Source organism: Echeneis naucrates, chromosome 13 (genome assembly GCF_900963305.1).
Source record: "Echeneis naucrates chromosome 13, fEcheNa1.1, whole genome shotgun sequence".
Classification (NCBI taxonomy): domain Eukaryota; kingdom Metazoa; phylum Chordata; class Actinopteri; order Carangiformes; family Echeneidae; genus Echeneis; species Echeneis naucrates.
Window position 1 is genome coordinate 11,939,077 of NC_042523.1, and position 19,338 is coordinate 11,958,414.

Consider the following 19,338-nt stretch of genomic DNA (forward strand, 5'->3'; position numbering starts at 1 on the left):
TGTTATATTTTTATTTAAGATCTATTTATTACATTTATTTATTCGATGGCATGTGATGTTATTTATTGTTATTTATAATATACAATTTTTGGTATCAAGAGCTTGAGGTGGAGATGATTTTTTAAATGGAACTGAGATCAATGTCACTTAAGTTCAGATAAAAATCCAAGAGACCTTCTGGGGTTTTTTGTTTTTTTTTTTTCAGTCAACTTTTGCCTCTTTATTCAAGAAATTTTTGGATGGACAGAAACCTCACAAACCACATTTAGTGCAAAAAAGTACAGACTGGATTTCTATTGGTAAATTGTTCAGGACGTTGTTCCTGAATGTAAACACTGCATTATATTGCCATGGAAGACATTAAAATATTCACCATTACAGATAGCAGTAGTGTTGACATGTCTGGAAATTTTAATCAGAAAAATCAATAATAATCTGCCTAATGTTGGAATTGTATGAAGGTTGAAAATATTTAACTAAAAGTTTTATCTAAACCTTTGTTCTAATGTCTGTGAAACAAATCTTGAAAAAGGGGCAAAGTGAAATTAGAAAAATCGAGGAATGTTTTCCAGCAGCAGTTACACTCATGCAGTAAGAAAGCATGGATTCAGTCCCAAATGGGCATGAGTGCAGTTCTCGTTTCCAACATTATCAAATTCTGTATTAAACACAAACAAAACTTGGATTGTACGAACACAAGACGTGTGTTCCAGTCCCAGGACGGCAAGAAAGGATCCATAATTCAGTATATTCATTTTCCCCTCTCAGGAAAAAAAACGGCACTTAAAAAAATGGAAGTATGGAAAGTAAAAAAACTGATATCTTCAGGATGGGGTGTGCATAAATAAGAATAACAAAAATAACAGTGATCAATGGACAGTCATAATCATGTTGTCTAATTCCTAAATGTTCCTAAATTCCTAAAAAAAAGTTGCAGTTAAAAGTGAAACAGAAAACAGAGATTGGATTTTTCCTGATTCTTGCATTTGCAATGCTGCAGCACCTACATTTAGGTGTGTTACTGGCTACAAAATTAGCTACCTCATACATCCCAACGACCTCTACACCTCTACCTTTGCTGGTCGTTTCAGAACCTGACGATGCAGAGCATCAAAATTTAGCTACACAATGGTACCTTCGGGTACAAAAATCTATTCTGTATTCATTACAGAATCTAAGGACCACATTTGAACACAATTAGGGATAATGCCTGTACAAAAATAGGATGCTAGCCCTGTTCATGAAATGCAGATCTACACAAAACAAAAGCAAAAACTCATCAAATGGTTTCATGTGCAGAAAAGACTGAAAAGAGAAACAAACTTCAGGAGAAGCTGATTTTGGTCCACATGTTGGCTCAGTTCTGTAATATACCTGAGACCTTATTCTTCCTGTTGCAGGAGGAACAGATGTTCAATGATCCTTTGTATCAAATCCCTTTTGTTTAGCTGCTTCATTGTTTATCATATCTGAAAACAGACAACACAAATAATTAAATAATATATCAATAAAGAATTGTCTTACTGATTAAATGTACAATGCAGCTATATCATATGTGTCTACATTTGTCTGGGAAAGCATTCCAGTCAAACATCATCTCTTGTTACAGGATGTTGGAACAATTTAAAGTTAAAAAACTACTCTCATAATGTTGTGAGGGACTAATCAAAGAGAGTATTGAGCTGCAATATGGGAAGTAAAGGATCAAGTTTTGTTTTGTTTTTTTTTGTTTGTCTTTTTTTTTTTAAGTGAGTTTCATTTGAGCGTTTGAGCGATTTCTGGACTACCCCTTCAGTCAATGAGACCACACACTCGCCTGATGCTGTTTCATTGGCGATTTTTTTTTTTTTTTTCTGGTGAATTTCAACATTCTTCCTTGAAAAAATTTGATCACTGAATTTGATGTCCAGAATTTCCAGGAAATAGCCACACATACAGTGTATTACCTTTGAGAGTCTGACGGACCTCATTGGACAAATCATCCAGTTCTTCTAGACTGTTCAACAGATCCAACGCCGTGGCCTCTCCCGGCACCCTTTGATTCTTCCACTCCAAAAACATCTTCAGCTTCTGCATGGTCACATCACTCTCCGCTGCCTGGATATCATCCAGGTCCTTGTAGGTCAGGCCTAGATAGATAGCCACCTGCTTCCACTCCTTCCCGAGCTGCTTGGCCACCTGCAGTAGTTGCTTCTCCGACATGTCCTGGACCCGAGTCTTCATTCCGTCTGGATAAAGGAAAAACAACACGCCGCGGTCCTTCTTTTTCAGTACAATTTTATAGATAGGTGCTTCGAGAAAGGTCAGATTGGTTCCTGTTCGAACCAGCCTAAAACAGAACTGCTTGTGCAGTTGAGGTCTGGTCAGTAGTTAATAAATAACGCGGAAAGTTACCTGACTCATCCTGCCATCGAGGTTTTTTAAAGTTTTCATCCTCTGATGGGCTCCTGCTCCGCTGTCGACCTATAAGAGACAGGCGGGATGTGAGTTCTCCCGTAGCAGCTGAAAAACATGCTGTGATGGAAAAATCGAATATGATGAAAAAAACCAGAAGGAAGCTTACTGTGTGTCCTCTTCCTTCCTCTTCCTTGCTTTTCTCCGTTATCCACACAGTCACCTAAGAGTACAAATTGGAAAAGCACCATTTTGGTTAATTTGTTGAGAAGCAGATGCTTGTTTACTGCTGTTGTCATTTGTCAGTAACACAAGATGCTTTTAAAAACCATTCTTGCTTCACACGAATACAGGCTGAATCTTTGCTTCAGTGACATGAAACGTGTTCAGCTTGACACTAAATGCACTAGTACCTTCTCTGATAGTAGCAGACCATACAGTCTTCTCAGAGTTTATCTCAATAAGGGACAATTTAAATGGTGGGGCCTCTTCAAAGAAAGCTTCAAAGTAGCCTTTCATCTTGGTCACTGCAAGGGTGAATTTCAAATCCTGTGAAGAGAAACATAAATAAAATGAAACTGAGCGGTCAGCGACTTATATATTTCTTTATTTTAAAGTGCCATAGTGGCGTTTAAATGATTTTACTGTGAGCAGACACACGCGAGTATACAACACGAACCTGAGGTTTGATGTCTCCCTCTGGCTCGCTCAGGAGACGATACGTCCCTTCATCCAGTTTACACGTGGGAGGCTTTTCGATCCGGCTGTAACGATTCTTGTAGCCTTGCACTTGTTTGCGTATATCCTAATTTACATAAGGACAGCAGGAAGACAACAAGAAACAGGAGATACGTCACTTTCTTGATGGTCATGAGCAGGCTGAATGCTGATTAATGTTTAAGGGTGTGAATGGAAAAACTGAAGGCGTCTCATAAGCTCATGCCACTCAGAGTTTAGCTCTGATCAGAGCGTAGGACAGAGCAGGACAAGACAGATAGTGATTCAAAAACACATCAGACTGGAAAATACAAATTATTATTTCCATTTATCAGGAAGTGCTCTGGGTCAAGATAAATGTAGAGTAATTATTCACCACTTCTGATCCTCCCAAACACGCTTGTCACACAACCACAAATGACCTTCTCACTACAGTGTAAAAAAAAAAAAAACCTAATTGTCATTTTAGTCACAAATAAGAAGTGCATTTACCGTCATTTAATACCATCACACACAGAGACCAGCAGACAGCTGAACTTTCTTTCTCGCCCACAAAATTCCTAGAAATGGATTTACCATCTTACTGCAAAACATTACTCTGACGTCTAATTTAGAGGGTTTGATAGTTGAGTGATAGCAAATTATAAATATGAGGAGTTAGTATTTTTGCATTTTGATACACTCCATAACATCATAAGAACAAATTGACTTTACATCTATCAATCGGTGTATTGCATAAACCTGAAGACCTGGTGTCTTTTCCTCACAGCCGGCCAGCAACAATGCCAATCGGGTTACAAAATAGAACAAGAAGAGACACATAAATGTTCTGTGTAGCCTTTCTTCTGAGTAAGGCATTTTGATGGAGTTTTATCCAGTAAGCAGGTGTCAGAGTCATGATTGGAAAATTTTGTGAGACTCATGCCTCATTCAGGCCTCATGCATAGGATAGTTCTTTTGCTTTGTACACGTGGTGAAAGTTTTTCTTTTTGCTTTGTTTTTGATCTCACCTCAAAGGAGAATTTCCACCATCACAAAGACCATAAGATGTAATTTAAAGTAAAGATCCATATCTATCTTTACTGGCTCAGTAGAATTATTTTAAGAAACGGTGGGGGCGAATGGAAGTCACAGTGTCTCAAGTATATGTGAAAAGGATGTGTGTATTTGTGCTTTCTATTGAATTTTTCAATGTTATTTAACTGCTGCCACACAGGAACATATCATAATATTAATCAATTTAAATAGCAAATGCTGTAACTTCAAGAACATATTTTTGTTTTCAGTCACCGAACTGATATAACAATTATAGCTTTGAGCTCTTGTTTTAAAAGACACTAACTAGGTGCTAGAAACCTGACATGAAAAAGGATCCTGCATTATAAGACACTGTTTCAGTCTTTGAAGTTTAGGAGAAATGTGGCCATGTCTCCAAAACAGTTGTCTGGCAAACCACCAGGGCAAAGGTTTATTCACACAAATAAACAGATGATAAAAATAGGAATAGATGATTACAGTAAAGGAAAGCACAGCAGGACTACCTCAAGGCTGCTCCTAGAACAAAGGACAGAGGAAGTTGAACAACTGACTCCCTCAGCTCAGCCCACAAGCCAGAGGTCAGCTGATCAAGCAGGAGCGACAAGGAATGTCCATCTAACGTTTATTTAAATGACGATGATGTTATTGACAGACTGTCAGTCAACACCAACAGATTAACTTCTGGTTGGGTAAACAACCACTGAGAGTAACTGACAAACACTTAGAAGCAGCGAAGTTTCAAAAGCAGAGCCAGGCCTTCTTTCTCAAAAGCGCTGTAGTGTCTCAGTGACTGTGAAAACCTATTAGAAAGAAACAATGTTAACAAAGTTAAGATGGGATGCCCTCTAGTAACCAGCTGCAACTGATCCGAATCTGTCCCTGATCTCTCCAGGGCAAAATATGAAAGGTAATTGTGGCAATCTCGCAGCTGCTCAGGTTCAATGTCAATGAGGCCTTTTTAAAATATTGCAACATATCCTGGAGAATATCTGTGATTTTCCCTGTCAGGTGATCTAAACAGGAATAAAAGTCTACATTTCAATAAGAGCATCAACGTGCAGGCAAAAACTAACATCAGTAGATGTCAGTTCCTCTTTTGGCAGAACAGCTGCAAAAACTGTAGTTAAGGAAGAATCAACCCCATGAGACACCAGCAGCTCCTTCCTACCCAGCCTCAGTGGAGTTTCAGCAGAGACTGGGGTTACACAGTATTGCAACAACAGCCTTAGACAAAGCAGTGTCTGGAAGCCATGCATCCATTTTGTATTCACCTATCCATCAGGGCTGCCAGGGGGCTGCAACCAAACTGAGCTCGCATTGGGCAAGGACGGGGTTCAACCGGGACAGGTGCCTCCGTGCCACACTTTAATCATGTCTATATCATAATGTATGTATTGTATGATATCAACAGATATGGTGAACTGTGTTTATGAGCCATGGACACCATAGGGCTTTCTGTCGAAAAATGTCCCTACGGTTATTGTTGGAATCTATTACTGGTACATGTTGCTGAGTTGTTTTTTTTTTATTATTATTATTATTACAACTTGTGAATCAAATTGTGATCCCAAATTCCCAAAGCTTCTGAATGATAAAATAACTTGATTTAATTGAGTTGATGTTTGTTGAAACATCTCAGCACTGCATCTTACATTTTTACAGTGATGTTGATTAATGTGCATTGTCCCGAAATAAATCTATAAAAAATATTAATGGTTGAAGGTTGAAGGAGGGCCAGACTGACATAGCTACAAGAGCACCAATAACAAATAATTCAGAGCCAGTGGATTCACTCCTGTGAGCAGCAAAGCTCCTGCTCGGGGTCAACAACACGAAGCACAATTTTGTGTACTTACTTAAAGTGTACTTACTTTAGAAATAACTGATATGAATGAATCAGTCAAAATGGGTTTCCTACACAAAAATAATAAGGAGAGGTCTCTCCAGAATTAAAAACTACCTCATATAGCTTCACATAAACACCTTTTAATATCAAGGTAACAGACTGGGTTTTGTTCCTTGAAGAGATTTGTTCTCACTGGCTTAAACTCCAACAGCACACAACACCGAGGTAGATGTTCAATGCAGGAAGGTTCGTTGACAAAAATTACGGAAATATATGCCAACATCCAAAGTTGCTGCTGCAGTAGGATGGAGAGAGAGACAAAGCTGAGCAGATGATCTGATCACGTGAACTCAGCCCACCAGCCAACACAGGTGATCGTCATTCAGCTGGTTGAGCAGGAGTTGGAAACACCAAATCAAAGCAGGATGAATCATTGTGTTGGGCTAAAAGTTGTTGGAGAGGCTCACCTTGATGTCAGACGAGCTGTTGGTGGCCAGGTAGATATGGAAGCTATAGTTGTGATTGTTGCTGCCCAGCTGCTTATAAACCAGTACCACCCCATGGCGCTCTACAGACTGGTCCGTCTGTATGATGGGACCCACAGGCGACAGCGAGGTCACGTTCCACTTAACATGGCTACCTGAGTGGTCGAATGTTGGCTCGATGAGTGGACGGTTGTGCTTCATGTGTAGGACACTGAATGTCATCTCTTTATTTGGGTCTGTGTGAAAAGAAGGTTTTATGTTTCATTTAGAAGAACTAGATACATATTTGAGATCATTTGTCAATATAGTCATATTGAAATGTATTATTTTTTGTAAAAAAGTTCCAAGATGCGTCATACCGTAAAAAAAAAAAAAATTGAAGATTTTTTTGCGGAAAAGAATTTGGAAAATAAGTGGATTATATATTTATTTTACACAAAGAAAAGATTTCTTGTTTCTAGAAGGAGAAAAATATGACCGCTCTAATGTTCTCACCAGCGAGGCAGATAGAATGAGGGAACTGGATGGACTTGAGGACGGATGCGTCCTTGTTGACTGTGTCCACATTAAAGATGGGTCCCGCAAACTTCCAGGGAGGCTGGAGAAACGCGCCAAACTTGGACCAGGACAAGACTGAGTACCTTACGAGAACCCGCTCCGATGCTTCAAACACCAGGCCGGTGACAGAGCATTCGTATGTTCCCTCTGCCTCCAACTGCAGCCTGAAACACACAGCATGAGTGACAGCGTACACAACCAATCTGAGGGCACTACACAGATGTAGTATCACACTTACTGTAGTTGTCCTTTGGAGATCCTCCGGGGGGTCACAAGCTCGTTGCCATGACTCTGTCAAACCCACAAGCGCAGCTTATTTATTAGTTTTATAAGACGATCGCACCATCACGCAGACATTTGAAATCACCAGGTTCTGTTTCTGAGCTCACCTGATGGATGGCCTTGCATTTATCACAGCAAAATCTGAACTGCAACTCATCTGTCAAAAAGTATGACAACAGATTCGTTCCTCACAAGACTGATGCAAATATCAAAGGAACACTTAGTATTAGCATCACTTGAGAGCTACTTACCTTTCCCATTGGAAACTGCTGCTTCAGATTCAGTGGCCAACCCTTAAGGAAAAAATAATTATCGCTTATTATCACATGAGAATTGCTGTGCAATGTGAAGCATTGTGAGTGAGGACAGCAAACGCTCAAATTGAATAAAATTCTTTGTTCAAAGTATGGCTGTCATTGCAGTTGTGGCTTTACTTTAGCCAAACATGGTCTACTTTTAAATAATTAGCCGTTTAAAAGCAGTCCGACTGCTTCATCTGAAAGATTTCGATATTTTGTTTCATTGTCTCACCATTTGTAGACTCCCCTTCATCAGCTTCTTCTCTTTCTGCACAGACAGCAGATACAAACTTTCATTCTTTGTCACATTAAAACATAGCGTTTAGCGTTATGCAGATTATCAAGGAAATGATCATAGGAAGTTGTTTTTCCTTTTTTCGTTTTACCTTCCTCCCTTCCATCCTTCTCAGCGCAGGCTTCAAGTGAAGAGAAACAAGAAAGAAATAAGGGTGATGAAGAGATTCATCAAAAGAGTGGTTTGTTTGTTTTCTTGCCAAGAGTTAGAGAATATCATTACCACTCTACCAACCCGTACGAAAGGAAATTAGCATATCTATAGAAATTAGAGCCTATTCTTTTAAGGTATGACATGTCTTAGCTGAACTGTGTCTCACCAGAGTCCTCGTCCTCCTCTTCATCCTCTGAGTTCTCATCAGTGGATGACCCTGCATTCTCTGTAAGATAAATAAATCCACAAGGGACGTGAGAAAGCATTGAGCTTTACTTTGAACCCTTAATAGCGAGCAAAAGTGGTTGATGTCACACTGGCTCAGACGCTCAAATCAGCTTATGAGTTAAGTGCACAAACTGATATTTGGTGAGATATTTCTGCTTACCTGAACCACTGCTCTCACTTTCTGTTAGATTATCTGCAACAAATTAGTTTTGAGGTTAGTGTTGTTAGTCTGTAAAAACTGACACAATCAAACCAAATTGTGACAAAACCTGGTATATTCCCACAGCATTAGTCACTACTATCGAAACATCATTGGATGATTGGATCAAAGACATGATTACAGCCTACCAATTTTCACTGAATTTCTGCATATATAAAGTAAAATCAAAAGCAAACAGCATCTGATAACACGTAAAGAGGGAAAGCCTTTGTGCTGATAACATTCAGACTCTGCTTCCTTACTTTCACATAGACACCTAGAGCCTATTTAAAGCAGAGAAATCCTCAGATGTAGCCACACGCTCTCTTGTTAAAACCATCTCCACAGGCAGTGTTTAAAACTTTCCTTACATACGGAAAGTAATAGGAGACGGACTTGTAGAGAGAAGAGTCTGAAAACATGTTTTTTTGTGAACTTTTCTCACCAGGGTTCTTCCTTTTAGTAGGTGCAGCCCCAGAGAGAGACCTCTGCTTTTAGTTTACTCCTATGTTTGTGTGCTTTGTGATTTTAAGTGTTTGTCCATATTAGTCATTAAAAAAGCCCCCATCAGCTTTAACATATCCATTATTCCTTAAAAGCTGAACTGTGGCACCCTGTGGAGGAGCTTGTTATGAGTGCCATGCATTAACATCAAACGTATTCATATAGTTAGGGCCGGAGGAGCTGCTGCTGCCGCTCATCACTTCCCAGCAGCCAGTGTCTGCGGGCCCAGCCATCTGGCTAACTGCCTGGCCCGGCTAAAGGATGGAGCCCATCCTCCCCGGCCCACAGAGTTATATCTTAGACTAACAAGCAGATGCTGCCATCGCTGCTCGCCGCACAGCACCTCCCTCATCAATCTCTCTCCCCCACTTAGTTCAATCTGTCTGCCTCGCCTCTCTATGCACTCGCTATCCCCCATTTCTGTCTGCTATGGCCAATGCCTTCCTCAGCTGCTGCTGCCTCACAGCTGAGCCAGCAGGCACCTCTCTTCACTTTGCCACTGCCACTTCGTTTCATCAGACAGACAAACAAGGTGGAAGGCAAACACCAGCAAAGATACACAAATACACACAGACACACACACACAAACTAGTTTACGGCCGTCAATGAGTGTTGCCTGCCATCTGCTGGTCTAAAATAATGGCAAAAGTTGGGTTGTGTAGTAGGGGGTCTAATTTCTTCCACTCTTTATTCCTCTTGCTGATCACACTTTCCCCCCTTGTCATGTAACTGCACAATATCAAATTGTATTAGCTGTATATTGTATTGGTTTGTTCTTGAGCCCAAGAATTTTTTTTTTTTTTTTTTTTGAGATGGGAACTCGATCACCAATGTAGAGGTGAGATACGTGGCATGTGCTGCAACCATGCGCTCTGACTCTATGATTTTATGGTTGCACATTTCTATTGAAAGGAGATTTGAAAATGTGAATAATTAATTAAACTGCAAAGGATCTCACTGAAATTTTAAATCAACATTATGGATGAACTGTGAATAAGCACATACATATAATCCCAACTTGTATACCCACTTCACAGTGGGTATACAAATAAAAAAGAAAAACAAACAGTGGGCATTAAATAGCCTTGTAATTTTAAATGATAATACATTCAATTGATACATTTTAATTGGTATCAGGAGAGAAATTATATATTTACACTTCTCATGTCCTTTCCTATCCCCATCTATTGTTGCCAAGTTTTCCTTTGGCACTTGTAGATAATTTTCTGAGTCCTGATTTCTTAAATTGGTAACTGCTAGCTGCCAGGGAAGATAAAGTACATGTTAGACTGAAAATAACCCAAATCGAATTGTGTGTGCTGGTGTGCAGTGTTGAAAATATCAACCGCGAATACGGAGACACAGGTAATCATGACATTGCATAAATGCTGCTGCCCTTTAAGGTAAATGCTATGGAAATCAAGAAGGGCAAACTACAAGAGGAAAGTAGAAGAGCAAGTTGAAAGTACGTACAAATGAAAGATAAAAATACACACAATTTAAACAAGAAGTGGCAAAAGAAGAACAGCTTCTGTGTGGAAAACAAATACTTTCTGTGAGAAACTGAAAGGGAAAGGAGAAGCCAGTAGTGGGTGGTGGAGGAGGGAATGGGTCCATGTTTACCTTTGTTTTCCAGTGCAGGGATATCTCCGTCTCTGTAGGGCAGAAGAAATAACATTCACACAACTATAAATTACAATGCAGAGCCCTTTGGGGGATGTCTGCTTTATGTGTTGAAATTCATAGAAGAATTTAGCAGTTAAAAGGCTCAGCTCTTAAAAGTGTGCAGCTGCAGACTCTTTTAGTTTACCACTTGTGCTTCTGAATGAATTACAAAAACAGGAAATGTGAACAAGCTGTTTGTATCTCACTTTCTCACAATTATGACAACAGCCAGTCTTGTCAAATACTAAACTCTCTCTGTTCCACTTTGTAAGTATTGTTGATGAACCTACCATTTGAATATACCGGTAAGACAGAATTGCAAAACTGGTTAAACTCCTTTAATGTTTCCACATGTCAGTGTAACAGGATTTGGGCTGGACAATTATTAAATTACAGATCCTCAGTGGTATCATATTGTAATAATATGATCAAATGGTGTATGACTTTACACATATGAAAGGCTTTGCTGAATGTAAAGCGTGGCATAGGTACACACGGTGCTGCATCATTATGGTTTTGCCACAATGACATCATCATGAAATGCCACTCTTATTATTTCGTGATATCAGTTTCCATCACGTGATCCAGCTCTGCACGGCAATAAACAATACCAGTTCTTCCTGTCCATCAAGCTCTCTGAAGTTTTACATCTGCTTGACTCATCCTGGATGTAGTTTATTGAAAAAACAAGGAGGTCCAAGACTTATAGTTCAGCAACCCACTGACACAGTCTGGGCTTGAGCAGGAACCAACACGCCTGAGAATCATCAGGGGGGAAAAAACAACAGAAAACAGCAAGTTCACCACTACAAGGCATGAAAAAAATAGGTCACATCACACCTTATATGTATGTTCCTGTTTCACTTCGTCCATTGTTCTTATACAGAAATGGATTGCAAAATTATCTATCAGGAAATTAGGATTATTCAGCCTGCCAAAAAGCAGCCTTCTGTTTGTCTTCTGTTTAAAGTGCTGCAGTTTCCTTTGTTTCCAAACATCTGTTCAGGAAACAGTGTTTTCTTCACAGCTTCACAACACTGAAGCTCTCATGGTATTAATCTCTCAATCACATTCATAGTTTGCGTTTACGGCTCTGGTGTTTTTTCAGACAATGAAATAAACACCTACCATGACTTTCCCTATCTTACATCCATCTGTCTTCCTCCAACAGCACTGTAATGGCCTTGGTTTGTCTCTGGTCCAAAGATAAAGGCGGCAACATTTACATGCCCTCTACAACCTCCAACAGACACAATGGTAGTGAGGGGACGTGTGTGCAGATAACCAAAAAAAAAAAAAAAAAAACTGCACAAGTTAACCTGCATCTATTACAAAGAGCTAGAATTATCTCTACAAAACAAACTGAAATCAGATATTTATTAACTTATTAACAATAATACCTCACTACATGTTTTATTTAAATGTAACCTACTGAGTTTCAGCGAAAAGCAGGACGTTTAGGTTGGCTCCACATTAGTATATAGAATGACTGTGTTTATCCTTAAATGTTACTCTTATTATGTGTATTTATTAACCTAAAAAGCGACTTCTCATTTACAACCGCCTGCAGGATAACACATTGACTGAGTCATCACAATGTCACAACAGAGAAGCGTGCAGAGCAACAACAGAGAGATCAACGCCGTCTCCGGTTAAAGCTGAGCTATTTATCCATTTTGATAATAACCAGGAAATAACCATGAGTAGAAACGTATTCCCCTTCCTGAAAATGCACCATAACGCGAGCCCTGAGCCGCTGCAACCGAGGACACCACTTCCTGTGTTGTCACAAAAGACCTTTCTTAATACTTCATCCGAATGTGCGCGCAAAAACACAAAGACACGAACAAGAGCTGGCGTGAATTCAGGGCTGGTGGTTCCCTCTGCATCGCGGTGACATGACAAAAATGTAAAATGTAAGAAAGTCTCCTTACCCGTCCTCCAGGTGACAGGCCGCTCCGCAGCTCGCCATCTCCGCCACCATCCTCCCTCCTGCGCGCTCACGCCGTTATTCTTCCTGCAGTGGCACAAAGTGGAGCGGCTGCGCGTAAAAGCACCTGGAGGGCGACGCGACAGTCTCATGGGCCGCCGCCGTTTCTTTAAAGAGTTTTACTGTCAAAAAAAAAACGATGGCTATCGGAGTCCTCGTCGCGAAACAACTCTTGGGGCCCTCTCGACAGCAAAACAAAACATCTAGTGAAGCAACAATAGTTTTCACAATGTGAGGGGAAAAAATCGGCCAGATGTTGTGCAGTGCAGATGATGTTTCGTATCCTTTCGCCAACACTGAGCTGGGGTGTGCGAGTGCAAAAAAAAAAAAAAACAACAACAAAGAAACATCGGAGATCTTAACACTATGCGGCTCGATACTGCGCAGTTATTTGGGAGACACTCTCCTTTCGAGAACCGCGCGTTGCGCAGGTGCGGCGCAGCTCGGGAAGCGTCGTCAACGAGCAGTATGTGGGCGGAGTTATAGTATCCCGCTTCAATACGGACAGACACTAATCACACACCAGGCCGCCATAAGGGGATATTTGCTATGAGGTATTATAAAGAGCATGGTCTGCATGGGGCTGTGGATAACAAAGTCACATTCATGTGTTTATGTTTCATCTTATTCTGACTAAAATAGATGGAGTATATACTGACGTGTAGGCTATATTGTATTTAATGTCATCTTTAGTGAAGTTATAAGGGGGGTGAGAAATAACAGGAACACTCGATGTTTAATATACTCTTTCAAAATAAGATGTCTGCGTGGTGCAGAGAGGTTTTTGTTGGTTGCGCACTTCTCTCCCACACAGGAAAGGAGCTGCCAGGACTCCACAGTGCAACTGCATTATGGAAAGGTACCACCAGATGTCACATCAGACAACAAAAACAGGACAGGAAAAACCCTGCTTCTGAAAAATCTGCTCTCACAGACAGGAGACACATTCCGTCTAGATTCGTGTATTTGGGATTAGGACTGATCAAAGTGTGGATGTCCCACATTGTTAAAAGAAAAAATGTAAGGAACCAGAGCAGACCAGCAAGTATCTCAGTGAGATCACTGAGAAAGGCAGATGAGGGAGGGAACGAGGGCTGTCTGTGTCTGAAATGTCCAGTGGGACGAATGAGTGAAGGATCAAGGGCTTTCCTATTGATCTTCCACTCATTGATCAGTTCCCTTTCCCCCCTATCTCCACCCACCTGACCAACCTTCAGAGACTGATATGTGGTTTAGAGAGAAGAGAGAGGAGGGAGAGATGTCTCAGGCTAACATGGATGGCATCCAAGTCCTAAAGTCTAAAGGGAGAGCTCAAGCTCAGACCTCTGTGCAAGATGAGACAGGACAACATTAGACCCCGTGGCAAGACAATACCCCCAATACCTCAGGAAATAAGAGGAGATGAAGTGGGAGCAGTGGATGACAGGAAAAAGGAGAAGACAGGGAAGGACAGAAGAGAGGCAAAGGTGGACCGGCAAGAGAAGTGAGAAAAAAGCAGTGAAAGAGTCTTTCAATGTATTTCGGATATGAAAATGCCATATATCATATTAAACCTTGACTCAATATGGGGTCGAATTGTAAAAATGAAGATATGAAGGTCAGTTTAGCCTTACCTGCCAAAAGATTAAACTCTAGACTTGACTTTAGATCAATGAAGCCTCAACAAGACGAGTTACAGCCACAAAAGCAGCTTTGTCTAGTTAGACTTAACAAATGCTGACACAAAAGACAAGGCACCAATATCATGACACATATTCACCCTGAGAAGGATATTTCAGTGAAATATCACAGTAATGAATCTAAGCGTTGCTGAGAAATCTTACTTGCAACTGCAAACATCAGCATCATTATAGCACCAGAAGAGCATCAAAATCGTCATCAAGACCGTCCGCTGAGAACCATAAATGTTTGAAACAAGTTCCCATTAAACAAATGTTCAGATATTTCACTGAGTAAGTGGAAACTTCAACTTAGTTTTGGTGCCAGAGGAAAAGTCAGGTGATCATCTAAGTCACTATAGAAAAACCTGCTCTTTAACTTGTAGGTCTGCTATCACAGTCTTCTGTCTTGAGCTGGACTCAGGAAATTGTACACATCTCCCTTCAGTCATAATCATTAAAAAGATTGAATGACACATATTTCCTAAGGACACAAACTGAGAAAAGAAGGAATAACTGGCTCTGTCCTAGCTCAGTTAAAAGTCTTTCACAGATCGACAAACCTGTTTGGAAAGGATGATGTCACACACCCTAGAGGGTTAATATGAGCCCTCATTGTGCAGACTCATTATCCACCACAGACACTGACACACACTCAAAATAGCACACACACACACCACATATAACCACACTCATTGAAGGGGGAAGAAAACCCATACCTCTGTGCTCAAACGTTCCTATTAAAACATGTATGTATTCTCGCACACAGAAATAAGTAAAAGGTGTCCTCTTACTCTGCAGATAAACGTCACATCCTTTCAATTTCGCTGGGCCATTTTCCCAATCCAGGCTGTGTTATCATTGGAATGATTAATTGTAATGAAAGAGCAGTGGCTGCAGCAGCCCTGCATAAAGGAGCTTGAGAGACGTGAACAATGAAAGAGCAACACCTTTGCCTTTGTATAGAGAAAATGGGACAGAGGTTCTGGAGATTGTCCAGCTATGGGAGATTGCAGTGACAATCTCACCAACCCTATGAAACAGCATAATATTTACATTTCACCGTGGGTGCACTGCATGTGACAAATAAAGATCTTGAATCTTGAATGTATAGGCCTGTATAGTTGAGTGGGATGACCTCTCTTTATGAAAGACAAAAATGCAAAAGCACAGCAGTGTTCTTGCTGTCAGACAGGTTTTTGGATTGGAAAGAGAAATAAAGTTTTGTAAAGCTTTTAATTTGATAGCAGACCACTCTTGTGCATTCAAACGCACAAATGAACTTGTGACGTGACTTTTTACTGGTGCTCTAATCCCCTCTTTGGTTTAATTCTCATTATCTGAGGCCTGTTTTTATTTGTCTATTTTATTTATATTTTTATTTAATCATGTAGTTTGTTTTTTTAGAATACATCTTATATGTTGAGATATTTTATGATTCACTTGGTTCCTTGTCTTGCTTTTTTCCATCTTGTTCACACTTCTGTTTTTAGAGTATGATGTAAATAAGGAAAGATAAATACGTTTGGGTTTTTTGTTTTTTTGTTTTTTTTTAAATAATCACAATTTGACCAAAATAGTGGACTAGTTGAGCAACTGAGAGAAATGCTGTTCATGTGTATAAATCAGTGTTCCAAGTATCCACTTACTGAGGTGAATGTTCAAATACAAGCTGCTATTTTCTATACCAAGAGAAAAACTGTTCAATATTTGGTATTTTTGGCACCCTCAGGACAATGTAAAGTAGAGCTTTGTGGGTTTGAGCAATTTCTTTTTTGCACAACACATGTTTGTAATGATGGACCTACCAAAGGGTCAAGAGTCAAAGAGCTAAAACCACACAATATAGTGGTCAAATTGTGTTCAGAGATTGTGAAATGGTTTTTTGGCAAAATCTTTCAGAGTTTGTTCTGAAAACATTGGTATGGACTGAAAACTGTGTGCTTTAGGCACATCTGTCCTTGATGTTGTGAGTGTTTGGATTTGACACCTACACAGTCTTACCAAGAAGGTCTTGGGACTCTTTTCATTGTTGCTCTTCCGCCAGGGGGGACTGGCCTTAATTGCTTTAGATTTTTTCATGTTAACTGATTTCCTGTCCCTGGACATCCATAAAACTGGATGGTGGGGTGTAACGCAGGGATGGAGGCAATAATTTTGGCAATAAGGAGGACAAAGAAAGTTTAGTGGCTGCAGAGTTGGATGCAAGTCCTTGAGTTGACAACACCTTCTGCTTCACATTAGTTTACACCGCTATAATCTTACACTTATCGCAATGTATCATACAGAGCCTATCAGCATTTCTGTGAAATGTGTCATGACCTCTTTTATAGCTGCAGCTTTCTCTCTGTTTTGTTGAGTCTTTATTTCAGAGCCCTCAGCAAACTCTGTGCATTCAGGGGCCTCAGGGGGACCAGCCGTGGGATGTAATGTGGGCGTAACGCAACTGAAAGCTACAGACTAGTCACCTTCTTAGATGCAGACCTCCCCGACCCCCCCCCCCCTCATTTTAGAGTGACTCAGCGTAGTGGTGCGGAGGCAGGGGGGTCAAAAATCCCCTGTCCTCCCGCCTCCACTAAAAACGTGTGGGAATTGGAAAGCTTTATCCTATATTTAACCTCCAGGTGTCTGTCTGGTGTGGGTGCGTATGTGTATAAGACCCGGGAACTGAGTCATCTGCAGCTGGGTGCTGGGAGAAGGGCTACCTGTCTAATAGGGGGAAATTAGATTGCCATTGTTATTTGGGTTTGTTGGGGGGCCATATTAGTTTGGGAAAAGCTATGTGACTGTCCCCTAATGCTACACACTCACTTCCCTCATATGAGAACTCATCATATATGTCTGAAGTTAGGTGTGTGTCAATCAGATCTGCATGAAATGCAGAAAATACTAAATTGAGAAAAGGAGGAAAGACAATTAATCTTGTCTCTAATTGTATAATTACAGTAGGGAAACGAATATTCATCATTCTCTCAGCTAAATAATAGCACACAAAGTAATGCAACAGAAAAAAGCCTCTCTCTTTTGAAGAATACAACGGTCCTAAATGAATGTGTAATTAATACGCCGTTTCTTAAGGAGGGAGAGTAGTGTCCTGTGGTTATGTCTGTGGCAGTGTGGAAGGACAGCATTTCCAAAAGGTTAAGAGACAGTGGTTGATAAATATCTACATAAATTTTTCCTGGCAACATCGTGGTCCCATTTGAACAGAAAGCAACAATGCTGAGTCAAGTCACTTAGTGCTGTTATCCATCAAAGCTGTCTAAATGATGGCAGTGTATTATGGTCTAGCATCGTCGTACGGGCAACCTCATACAGTTATTCACTGTAGAGTCAAAAAGCCCAGCTCAGCACAAACCTCCCAACTCATCAGATTTTATCAAGTGCACTGAAAGTCTTGCCCCTCAGACAGAAAAGGGATTTTACCTTTTTCTCTTCTGTGGAGGATTTTTGGCGGACCCTTCAAGAGCATGTTTTAAATGTTCTCAAATGAAGTCTACATTCTGATTCATGTCCAATCTAAAAACTACACAACGCTGGAAGAACAAGCCACATAAAGGTAACAGGCACAGACTTTCATTCAAAACTATTTGCTATAAGTGACCGCATCGGCTCGCTTGTTTGGTAGTGTTCTGAAGACCAGCACAACGCTATATGGTGTTTTAAAGGAAGTCAGTCCCATGACCTGTGTCACGTGTCATTTTTCTTGCCTGCATCTGTCAAGTCCCTCTTTACCACATTTTGTCCATGGAATGCAAAAATGGGAATGCTTGAATCTTCACAAAGACACCCACACAAACAGACGAAAAGATAAATATAGTCTCCTCACACTCAACAAACACACACACACACACACACACACACACAAACACACACACACTATCCCGCTAACATAAAGACCTCTGAGCCAGCAGAGCGATAAGATTAGAGGAAGTACGTGGGTGTGAAATAGCTGTGGTGTGGGACTTTCTGGATTCATACAATCTACACTGACTGCAGGCCCTGCTTTTTATTAGAGTTTTAGCTGATGGGAATACACTGGGGCTGATGACACCCACACATGTATCCTGCAATACATGGTCTAAAACTGCAAAGATAAAGTATTTACCCACAGATTAAACAAGGACCCGCCCTAAACAGTCTGCAAACTCAGACATAACTATTTGTAGACATGCCAACACGCCAAGAGATTCCTCATGTAACATGTGTTTGTATGACAGACCCCAGAGAGCTACATGTGCTCATATTCACAATATATCAAAACATGTTGAGATTGAGCTGTTCGCTTAAATACAACAAGTGAAGACGCTGGAGAAGCTGAGGTTTGTCTTGAGGCAGTAATCCTGAGGTTGTGACTTCTGCTCTGGTGCAAACAAAGCGAAACCCAGGACCATCAGAGGGTCCATTAACAAAGGCTGCGGCCTGACAAGGCTTTCTTTGTTTCATAATTAATGCAAACGTAATAACCATGACATTGACCATTTGGGCGGTCTGTACATCAGTTTCGGTGACAGATGAAAATGAACGCTGCCATTCATCATTACACAGGGCTAATGGACCCCATAAGACTGAATTATTAAGCACAACACAAGAGACCTTTGTGCCACATTAATGGAACCGTACAGCACACCACATTTATTACAGTGATATACAGTCAGCGTGTTATCACTAATTGTCAGCCATACAGGAGGCTACATCTCCAAATTATTGCATTAAGTGAATAAAGCTTCCTTTGTGTTGCTGGTGTTAAGAAATTTGTTGTGAGTAAACTCTTTCTGAATCCTCTCTCTCATTGGAAATCTGAGGCCATGTATCTTGGTGTTTTTTTTTTCAAGAGCACATCAGACACTTGATGCCATTACATCTGACAGAGCACAGAAACACCCCTTTCTGTAAATACGGTGTGCATTATAAAAGGGAGGCGGGGGGGCACTTGTCCTGAATTGTTTCCTTCAATATGTAGTAGGTCTCCAATTAGCTTGATGTGTTTTCTGAAAGCTGCTCCTAGATGGACAGAGAACACGAAA

At 40.5% G+C, this 19,338-nt stretch overlaps 1 protein-coding gene across 1 annotated transcript; it reads right to left on the reverse strand.

The window, feature by feature from the left end:
* Positions 1-190: 190 nt before the first annotated feature.
* LOC115053494 (uncharacterized) lies at positions 191-12,984 on the reverse strand. The gene is made up of 17 exons (XM_029518242.1): positions 12,598-12,984; positions 10,622-10,653; positions 8,456-8,488; positions 8,234-8,293; positions 8,006-8,035; positions 7,852-7,887; positions 7,572-7,613; positions 7,428-7,477; positions 7,277-7,329; positions 6,976-7,202; positions 6,463-6,716; positions 3,074-3,199; positions 2,808-2,943; positions 2,564-2,617; positions 2,395-2,463; positions 1,947-2,228; positions 191-1,469 (listed from the first exon to the last, which is right to left on the reverse strand). Exons 1-17 carry the CDS (start codon positions 12,645-12,647, stop codon positions 1,414-1,416), a joined length of 1,590 nt encoding a protein of 529 aa, XP_029374102.1. The 5' UTR covers positions 12,648-12,984; the 3' UTR covers positions 191-1,413.
* Between the last annotated feature and the right edge of the window lie 6,354 nt (positions 12,985-19,338).

What these genes read in the sequence shown, in the direction of transcription:
- LOC115053494 (XM_029518242.1), bottom strand. Translation starts at nt 12,647, where the DNA reads ATGGTGGCGGAGATGGCGAGCTGCGGAGCGGCCTGTCACCTGGAGGAC. An exon ending in ATCTCCAAAGGACAACTACA is followed by an intron (nt 7,203 to 7,276) that starts GTAAGTGTGATA and finishes TGTGTGTTTCAG; the next exon opens with GCTGCAGTTGGAGGCAGAGG. An exon ending in GGTCCGTCAGACTCTCAAAG is followed by an intron (nt 1,470 to 1,946) that starts GTAATACACTGT and finishes GTCTGTTTTCAG; the next exon opens with ATATGATAAACAATGAAGCA.